At 48.5% G+C, this 10,623-nt stretch overlaps 1 protein-coding gene across 1 annotated transcript; it reads left to right on the top strand.

Annotated features, from left to right (window-relative positions):
* Nucleotides 1-229: 229 nt before the first annotated feature.
* LOC130078042 (coiled-coil domain-containing protein 122) lies at nt 230-10,077 on the top strand (the record flags this gene model as incomplete). The annotated part of the gene is made up of 4 exons (XM_056243512.1): nt 230-239; nt 1,259-1,398; nt 2,065-2,451; nt 9,942-10,077. Coding segments are annotated over exons 1-4 (673 nt in total), but the record flags the coding sequence as incomplete, so codon positions are not given.
* Between the last annotated feature and the right edge of the window lie 546 nt (nt 10,078-10,623).

Here is a 10,623-nt window from a genome sequence, read left to right as displayed (position 1 = left end):
GTTATCGACGTTTAATTAAATATAGATTGAAGGTGATGATTTCCATTTTTTTGGTAAATTCTATTAGTTAGTTTTAAACAAAATTACTTGCTGTCGTATAAACGTTTCTATTAAAACAGAAGTGCAATGAGATTTCAGCGACCCCTGGAGGAGAAACCCAGGAACATCACATGGTGCTGTTTGACAGGAAACGTCACCAGCGCGTTGGCTCATGGGATGTGTAGTCTACATGAGTAAGGGTAATGAATCCAAAAAATGCAGAGGATATTTTGTTCTTAAAAGTCACTGTTGGACATCAGAACATTTGTTAAGAGTTGCATTTGTTATTGTAATGTTATTTAAATTATGGAAGTTTATTTCTGCCTGGGAATAAAAAATATCAAAGGTTTCTGCGACCCCCCACCCCCCTCGTAATTCTGAAACTTTTTGTTCTAAAAACGTTGTGGGAACATTAACTTGAAATGTTTCTAAAATGTAAAAATGTCCAGTTTTCTTGTCATAATTAGAACGTTACTTATAAGGTTAGGTTACAATAACATTATTAAAACATTCCTTCCTCACAAGATAATGTTCTTGAATGTTTGCAGAACTTTTTAAGCATAACATTACACTTCTGTCAGCTCAATTATAACATCTACATTTATGCATTTATCCAAAGAGAGCTACGATAGAGGAACGAAATCAATTCATCACACAGACAACAATATTCATAGTGTACAATGCCAGGTTTATTAAACAGAAACTCAAAAGTGCTGCGTGAGCAAGAAGCAATGAGGTTTATGTCTGTGTCAGTAAACGTTTGTGTTTGGTTTAATTTGAAGCACTAAAACAACTAAAACTATTAATTAAAACTATATATATTTTTTTTTTAAATAATAAAAATTACAAAAACAACAAAATTACAAAAACTTGTCCTTTCACGATTCTAAAATAACGTTATTGACGCGCATGCGCAACTCCGTCATCCGTCTTTCCCGCTGTAATGATGGACAACAACAGGTAAAGTTTATCCCCTATATTTCTGGGGAAAATGTTGTAAATTCTAATCTTATCAAAGAGTAAACTGCGAAATTGTGTATGTATTGTTCATAGACTGTAAAAAAAAATATTGTTTGATAACCAGTTAGCTCGCTTTTGTCGACGCCACTTTGAGTCGACAGCATTTGACGCTTCTGACAGAAATCAACCGTTCAGACTGAGACGACTGAGTCGTTTCTGATTCATCAGGCCACTTTACATTAAGATAATTAAGTATAAGTGTGTAATGAGCACACAGCCCCGTTTGTGTTCAGACAGCAGGACTTTCCTCTGAATAACGCGCTACAGGAGGTTCTTCATCAGGGCGCGACGCGCGCGCGGGAGCTGAGAGACGCGCAGCAGCAGCTACACGCGCTACAGGTGCACGCGCGCACACACACACACACACACTCTTTCTTCCTTCCTCCCTCTCACACACACTCACTCTCTTTCTCTCTCACACACTCACTCACTCTCTTTCTCTCTTTTTTAACACACACACACACACACACACACACACACGCACACACACACACACACACACTCACTCTCTTTCTCTCTGTCACACACACACACACACACACACACACACACACACACACACACACACACACACACACACACACACACACACACACACACACACACTCACTCACTCTCTCACACTGTCCTGGATGATTTACAGTCAAACCAACATTATTCGGACACCTTCAACATTTTTCACATTATCAGTTTATTCGCTATAGTTTAGAAAATGGTGATAAATATGAGCAGAACACAGTGGATATCTGACTGGTTTTGTCCGTCCTTCTGTTAGACTCTCACACATGAATTATGTTGAATATCTGTCAGCTGTTAAATTTAACTACACAATTAGATAATACCAGTTTAGCTCAACCAGTGACCAAGCAATGCTTCATGTTGTTCAGTGTGTGTGTAAAAAGAGCATTAGCAGTTACAGAAAACACACTGAAGAAAACATGATCAGCTCACAGTGTCTGAGTTATTTTTGGTCCCAAATTGTGTATGTGTGTGTGTGTCCTGCAGGCGTCTCTGGTGGACGTGGATCAGAGCTGCGAGTGTGTGTGTTCTGCGGTGAGTCTGAAAGAGAAGCAGCTCAGCGTCGTTCACTGCGACACGGACCGGATCCGCAGCAGCATCATCAGTCTGAACACACACATCGAGTCGGTTCTGCTGGAGAACCTGTGGCTCACACACTCCGTGGAGGAGCAGCAGGAGCAGATGCGCTCGCAGCTGGCGGAGTTCAGCTCGTATCGAGCGGAGACTCTCGGCTTCCGGTCCGCGGTGTCGGCGCTGGAGACTCGAGCTCTCGTCCATCAGGAGCTCCAGCAGAAACAGCAGGAGGTGTGTGTTCTGGAGGAGATGAAGACGGATCTGCAGAACCCCGCCGGCAGCGCAGTCCGCCAGGCACAGGTCTCTCACACACACACACACACACACTGCTTAAAGGGATAGTTCAGACAAAAATTAGCCCATGATTTACTCTCCCTCAAGCCATCCCTGGTGTGTATGACACTCTTCTCTCAGACGAATACAATCAGAGTTATATTAAAAAATGTCCTGGCTCTTCCAAGCTTTATAATGGCAGTGAATGGCTGTATATTTTTTTAAGTCCATAAAAGTGCATCTATCCATCATAACAGTCACTCACACTCATACACTGCTTAAATCATCTGCGAATAAAGCAGCATTTCCATCCCATGTGCTCAAAACCGTCACTAAATATCAGTAATAAAGTGTGAGTTTCTGCAATCTTTCTCTTTTCCCTCCATCATGAACGAGTGTGTGTCGAGCGTCATCATAAACGAGTGTGTGTCGAGCGTCATCATAAACGAGTGTGTGTCGAGCGTCATCATGAACGAGTGTGTGTCGAGCGTCATCATAACGAGTGTGTGTCGAGCGTCATCATGAACGAGTGTGTGTCGAGCGTCATCATGAACGAGTGTGTGTCGAGCGTCATCATGAACGAGTGTGTGTCGAGCGTCATCATGAACGAGTGTGTGTCGAGCGTCATCATGAACGAGTGTGTGTCGAGCGTCATCATGAACGAGTGTGTGTCGAGCGTCATCATGAACGAGTGTGTGTCGAGCGTCATCATGAACGAGTGTGTGTCGAGCGTCATCATGAACGAGTGTCTGTCGAGCGTCATCATGAACGAGTGTGTGTCGAGCGTCATCATGAACGAGTGTCTGTCGAGCGTCATCATGAACGAGTGTGTGTCGAGCGTCATCATGAACGAGTGTGTGTCGAGCGTCATCATGAACGAGTGTGTGTCGAGCGTCATCATGAACGAGTGTGTGTCGAGCGTCATCATGAACGAGTGTGTGTCGAGCGTCATCATGAACGAGTGTGTGTCGAGCGTCATCATGAACGAGTGTCTGTCGAGCGTCATCATGAACGAGTGTGTGTCGAGCGTCATCATGAACGAGTGTGTGTCGAGCGTCATCATAAACGAGTGTGTGTCGAGCGTCATCATGAACGAGTGTGTGTCGAGCGTCATCATGAACGAGTGTGTGTCGAGCGTCATCATGAACGAGTGTGTGTCGAGCGTCATCATGAGCGAGTGTGTGTCGAGCGTCATCATGAGCGAGTGTGTGTCGAGCGTCATCATGAACGAGTGTGTGTCGAGCGTCATCATGAACGAGTGTGTGTCGAGCGTCATCATGAACGAGTGTGTGTCGAGCGTCATCATGAGCGAGTGTGTGTCGAGCGTCATCATGAGCGAGTGTGTGTCGAGCGTCATCATGAGCGAGTGTGTGTCGAGCGTCATCATGAACGAGTGTGTGTCGAGCGTTGTGTCGAGCGTCATCATGAACGAGTGTGTGTCGAGCGTCATCATAAACGAGTGTGTGTCGAGCGTCATCATAAACGAGTGTGTGTCGAGCGTCATCATGAACGAGTGTGTGTCGAGCGTCATCATGAACGAGTGTGTGTCGAGCGTCATGAACGAGTGTGTGTCGAGCGTCATCATAAACGAGTGTGTGTCGAGCGTCATCATGAACGAGTGTGTGTCGAGCGTCATCATGAACGTGTGTGTCGAGCGTCATCATGAGCGAGTGTGTGTCGAGCGTCATCATGAACGAGTGTGTGTCGAGCGTCATCATGAGCGAGTGTGTGTCGAGCGTCATCATGAGCGAGTGTGTGTCGAGCGTCATCATGAACGAGTGTGTGTCGAGCGTCATCATGAACGAGTGTGTGTCGAGCGTCATCATAACGAGTGTGTGTCGAGCGTCATCATAAACGAGTGTGTGTCGAGCGTCATCATGAACGAGTGTGTGTCGAGCGTCATCATGAACGAGTGTGTGTCGAGCGTCATCATGAACGTGTGTGTCGAGCGTCATCATGAACGAGTGTGTGTCGAGCGTCATCATGAACGAGTGTGTGTCGAGCGTCATCATGAACGTGTGTGTCGAGCGTCATCATGAACGAGTGTGTGTCGAGCGTCATCATGAGCGAGTGTGTGTCGAGCGTCATCATGAACGAGTGTGTGTCGAGCGTCATCATGAACGAGTGTGTGTCGAGCGTCATCATGAACGAGTGTGTGTCGAGCGTCATCATGAACGAGTGTGTGTCGAGCGTCATCATGAACGAGTGTGTGTCGAGCGTCATCATGAACGAGTGTGTGTCGAGCGTCATCATAAACGAGTGTGTGTCGAGCGTCATCATGAACGAGTGTGTGTCGAGCGTCATCATGAACGAGTGTGTGTCGAGCGTCATCATAAACGAGTGTGTGTCGAGCGTCATCATGAACGAGTGTGTGTCGAGCGTCATCATGAGCGAGTGTGTGTCGAGCGTCATCATGAACGAGTGTGTGTCGAGCGTCATCATGAACGAGTGTGTGTCGAGCGTCATCATGAACGAGTGTGTGTCGAGCGTCATCATGAACGAGTGTGTGTCGAGCGTCATCATGAACGAGTGTGTGTCGAGCGTCATCATGAACGAGTGTGTGTCGAGCGTCATCATGAACGAGTGTGTGTCGAGCGTCATCATGAACGAGTGTGTGTCGAGCGTCATCATGAGCGAGTGTGTGTCGAGCGTCATCATGAGCGAGTGTGTGTCGAGCGTCATCATGAGCGAGTGTGTGTCGAGCGTCATCATGAACGAGTGTGTGTCGAGCGTCATCATGAACGAGTGTGTGTCGAGCGTCATCATGAACGAGTGTGTGTCGAGCGTCATCATGAGCGAGTGTGTGTCGAGCGTCATCATGAGCGAGTGTGTGTCGAGCGTCATCATGAGCGAGTGTGTGTCGAGCGTCATCATGAACGAGTGTGTGTCGAGCGTTGTGTCGAGCGTCATCATGAACGAGTGTGTGTCGAGCGTCATCATAAACGAGTGTGTGTCGAGCGTCATCATAAACGAGTGTGTGTCGAGCGTCATCATGAACGAGTGTGTGTCGAGCGTCATCATGAACGAGTGTGTGTCGAGCGTCATGAACGAGTGTGTGTCGAGCGTCATCATAAACGAGTGTGTGTCGAGCGTCATCATGAACGAGTGTGTGTCGAGCGTCATCATGAACGTGTGTGTCGAGCGTCATCATGAGCGAGTGTGTGTCGAGCGTCATCATGAACGAGTGTGTGTCGAGCGTCATCATGAGCGAGTGTGTGTCGAGCGTCATCATGAGCGAGTGTGTGTCGAGCGTCATCATGAACGAGTGTGTGTCGAGCGTCATCATGAACGAGTGTGTGTCGAGCGTCATCATAACGAGTGTGTGTCGAGCGTCATCATAAACGAGTGTGTGTCGAGCGTCATCATGAACGAGTGTGTGTCGAGCGTCATCATGAACGAGTGTGTGTCGAGCGTCATCATGAACGTGTGTGTCGAGCGTCATCATGAACGAGTGTGTGTCGAGCGTCATCATGAACGAGTGTGTGTCGAGCGTCATCATGAACGTGTGTGTCGAGCGTCATCATGAACGAGTGTGTGTCGAGCGTCATCATGAGCGAGTGTGTGTCGAGCGTCATCATGAACGAGTGTGTGTCGAGCGTCATCATGAACGAGTGTGTGTCGAGCGTCATCATGAACGAGTGTGTGTCGAGCGTCATCATGAACGAGTGTGTGTCGAGCGTCATCATGAACGAGTGTGTGTCGAGCGTCATCATGAACGAGTGTGTGTCGAGCGTCATCATAAACGAGTGTGTGTCGAGCGTCATCATGAACGAGTGTGTGTCGAGCGTCATCATGAACGAGTGTGTGTCGAGCGTCATCATAAACGAGTGTGTGTCGAGCGTCATCATGAACGAGTGTGTGTCGAGCGTCATCATGAGCGAGTGTGTGTCGAGCGTCATCATGAACGAGTGTGTGTCGAGCGTCATCATGAACGAGTGTGTGTCGAGCGTCATCATGAACGAGTGTGTGTCGAGCGTCATCATGAACGAGTGTGTGTCGAGCGTCATCATGAACGAGTGTGTGTCGAGCGTCATCATGAACGAGTGTGTGTCGAGCGTCATCATAAACGAGTGTGTGTCGAGCGTCATCATGAACGAGTGTGTGTCGAGCGTCATCATGAACGAGTGTGTGTCGAGCGTCATCATGAACGAGTGTGTGTCGAGCGTCATCATGAACGAGTGTGTGTCGAGCGTCATCATGAACGAGTGTGTGTCGAGCGTCATCATGAACGAGTGTGTGTCGAGCGTCATCATGAACGAGTGTGTGTCGAGCGTCATCATGAACGAGTGTGTGTCGAGGGTCATCATGAACGAGTGTGTGTCGAGGGTCATCATAAACGAGTGTGTGTCGAGCGTCATCATGAACGAGTGTGTGTCGAGGGTCATCATGAACGAGTGTGTGTCGAGCGTCATCATGAACGAGTGTGTGTCGAGCGTCATCATGAACGAGTGTGTGTCGAGCGTCATCATAACGAGTGTGTGTCGAGCGTCATCTTAAACGAGTGTGTGTCGAGCGTCATCATAACGAGTGTGTGTCGAGGGTCATCATAAACGAGTGTGTGTCGAGCGTCATCATGAACGAGTGTGTGTCGAGGGTCATCATAAACGAGTGTGTGTCGAGGGTCATCATGAACGAGTGTGTGTCGAGGGTCATCATAAACGAGTGTGTGTCGAGCGTCATCATGAACGAGTGTGTGTCGAGGGTCATCATGAACGAGTGTGTGTCGAGCGTCATCATGAGCGAGTGTGTGTCGAGGGTCATCATGAACGAGTGTGTGTCGAGCGTCATCATGAACGAGTGTGTGTCGAGCGTCATCATGAACGAGTGTGTGTCGAGGGTCATCATGAACGAGTGTGTGTCGAGGGTCATCATGAACGAGTGTGTGTCGAGCGTCATCATGAACGAGTGTGTGTCGAGGGTCATCATGAACGAGTGTGTGTCGAGCGTCATCATGAACGAGTGTGTGTCGAGCGTCATCATGAACGAGTGTGTGTCGAGCGTCATCATAACGAGTGTGTGTCGAGCGTCATCTTAAACGAGTGTGTGTCGAGGGTCATCATGAACGAGTGTGTGTCGAGCGTCATCATAAACGAGTGTGTGTCGAGCGTCATCATGAACGAGTGTGTGTCGAGGGTCATCATGAACGAGTGTGTGTCGAGCGTCATCATGAACGAGTGTGTGTCGAGCGTCATCATGAACGAGTGTGTGTCGAGCGTCATCATAACGAGTGTGTGTCGAGCGTCATCTTAAACGAGTGTGTGTCGAGCGTCATCATAACGAGTGTGTGTCGAGGGTCATCATGAACGAGTGTGTGTCGAGCGTCATCATGAACGAGTGTGTGTCGAGGGTCATCATAAACGAGTGTGTGTCGAGGGTCATCATGAACGAGTGTGTGTCGAGGGTCATCATAAACGAGTGTGTGTCGAGCGTCATCATGAACGAGTGTGTGTCGAGGGTCATCATGAACGAGTGTGTGTCGAGCGTCATCATGAACGAGTGTGTGTCGAGGGTCATCATGAACGAGTGTGTGTCGAGCGTCATCATGAACGAGTGTGTGTCGAGCGTCATCATGAACGAGTGTGTGTCGAGCGTCATCATAAACGAGTGTGTGTCGAGCGTCATCATGAACGAGTGTGTGTCGAGCGTCATCATGAACGAGTGTGTGTCGAGCGTCATCATGAACGAGTGTGTGTCGAGCGTCATCATGAACGAGTGTGTGTCGAGCGTCATCATGAGCGAGTGTGTGTCGAGCGTCATCATGAACGAGTGTGTGTCGAGCGTCATCATAACGAGTGTGTGTCGAGCGTCATCATGAACGAGTGTGTGTCGAGCGTCATCATGAACGAGTGTGTGTCGAGCGTCATCATGAGCGAGTGTGTGTCGAGCGTCATCATGAACGAGTGTGTGTCGAGCGTCATCATGAACGAGTGTGTGTCGAGCGTCATCATGAACGAGTGTGTGTCGAGCGTCATCATGAACGAGTGTGTGTCGAGCGTCATCATGAACGAGTGTGTGTCGAGCGTCATCATGAACGAGTGTGTGTCGAGCGTCATCATAAACGAGTGTGTGTCGAGCGTCATCATGAGCGAGTGTGTGTCGAGCGTCATCATGAACGAGTGTGTGTCGAGCGTCATCATGAACGAGTGTGTGTCGAGCGTCATCATGAGCGAGTGTGTGTCGAGCGTCATCATGAACGAGTGTGTGTCGAGCGTCATCATGAACGAGTGTGTCAAACGTCATCATGAACGAGTGTGTGTCGAGCGTCATCATAAACGAGTGTGTGTCGAGCGTCATCATAAACGAGTGTGTGTCGAGCGTCATCATGAACGAGTGTGTGTCGAGCGTCATCATGAACGAGTGTGTGTCGAGCGTCATCATAAACGAGTGTGTGTCGAGCGTCATCATAAACGAGTGTGTGTCGAGCGTCATCATGAACGAGTGTGTGTCGAGCGTCATCATGAACGAGTGTGTGTCGAGCGTCATCATAAACGAGTGTGTGTCGAGCGTCATCATAAACGAGTGTGTGTCGAGCGTCATCATAAACGAGTGTGTGTCGAGCGTCATCATGAACGAGTGTGTGTCGAGCGTCATCATAAACGAGTGTGTGTCGAGCGTCATCATAAACGAGTGTGTGTCGAGCGTCATCATGAACGAGTGTGTGTCGAGCGTCATCATGAACGAGTGTGTGTCGAGCGTCATCATAAACGAGTGTGTGTCGAGCGTCATCATAAACGAGTGTGTGTCGAGCGTCATCATGAACGAGTGTGTGTCGAGCGTCATCATGAACGAGTGTGTGTCGAGCGTCATCATAAACGAGTGTGTGTCGAGCGTCATCATAAACGAGTGTGTGTCGAGCGTCATCATAAACGAGTGTGTGTCGAGCGTCATCATGAACGAGTGTGTGTCGAGCGTCATCATGAACGAGTGTGTGTCGAGCGTCATCATGAGCGAGTGTGTGTCGAGCGTCATCATAAACGAGTGTGTGTCGAGCGTCATCATAAACGAGTGTGTGTCGAGCGTCATCATAAACGAGTGTGTGTCGAGCGTCATCATGAACGAGTGTGTGTCGAGCGTCATCATGAGCGAGTGTGTGTCGAGCGTCATCATGAGCGAGTGTGTGTCGAGCGTCATCATAAACGAGTGTGTCGAGCGTCATCATAAACGAGTGTGTGTCGAGCGTCATCATGAACGAGTGTGTGTCGAGCGTCATCATGAACGAGTGTGCGTCATCATGAACGAGTGTGTGTCGAGCGTCATCATAAACGAGTGTGTGTCGAGCGTCATCATGAACGAGTGTGTGTCGAGCGTCATCATGAACGAGTGTGTGTCGAGCGTCATCATGAACGAGTGTGTGTCGAGCGTCATCATGAACGAGTGTGTGTCGAGCGTCATCATGAACGAGTGTGTGTCGAGCGTCATCATGTGTTTCCATCCAGTGTTTTTTATGCAACATCCCACAATTTGCATAAAAATAGGTGTATGGAAACTTCATGCTTTGTTTGTTTTGATCTTTCCAGAAGGAAATTGACTTTCTTAAGGCGAATATTCTCGAAGGCAGACGGACATTGAGGGAGAGGAAAGCTCAACTGGAGGAGGAACAGCGAACACACACACAGCTGAGGAGAGAGATCGAGGTAAAGCGAGCTTTATACAGTACAGACCGATCCAAGCCGCTTCACAGTCGAGTCTCCTTCATCTCTACAGCGCTTTCACAACACAGATGTTCCACAGCAGCTTTACAGTGATAACAGGAGATGACAGTAACAGTGTTTAGGCTTTACAGCAGCTCTAGAATAAAGTTATTGTCCAGATAAAGTTAGTGTTGATTGATTCACTTCCGTTGTAAAGATCATTAGTGATTAACTTAGGAGCCGCTAACACGACACCGCTCTACAGAACACAGAAACTATTAATGTGTTCCGGCCGTTCATTCACACACAACAGCGTCTGAGCTCGAGAACACACACTCTGAGCTCGAGAACACACACTCTGAGCTCGAGAACACACACTGAGCTCGAGAACACACACTCTGAGCTCGAGAACACACTCTGAGCTCGAGAACACACACTGAGCTCGAGAACACACACTCTGAGCTCGAGAACACACACTCTGAGCTCGAGAACACACACTCTGAGCTCGAGAACACACACTCTGAGCTCACTCTGAGCTCGAGAACACACACTCTGAGCTTGAGAACAC

Source organism: Rhinichthys klamathensis, unplaced genomic scaffold (genome assembly GCF_029890125.1).
Source record: "Rhinichthys klamathensis goyatoka isolate OS25496 unplaced genomic scaffold, OSU_Roscu_1.1 h1tg000802l_1, whole genome shotgun sequence".
NCBI classification, from domain to species: Eukaryota; Metazoa; Chordata; class Actinopteri; order Cypriniformes; family Leuciscidae; genus Rhinichthys; species Rhinichthys klamathensis.
The sequence above is the reverse complement of the archived record's forward strand: the minus strand, read 5'-3'. Positions and strand labels throughout refer to the sequence as shown.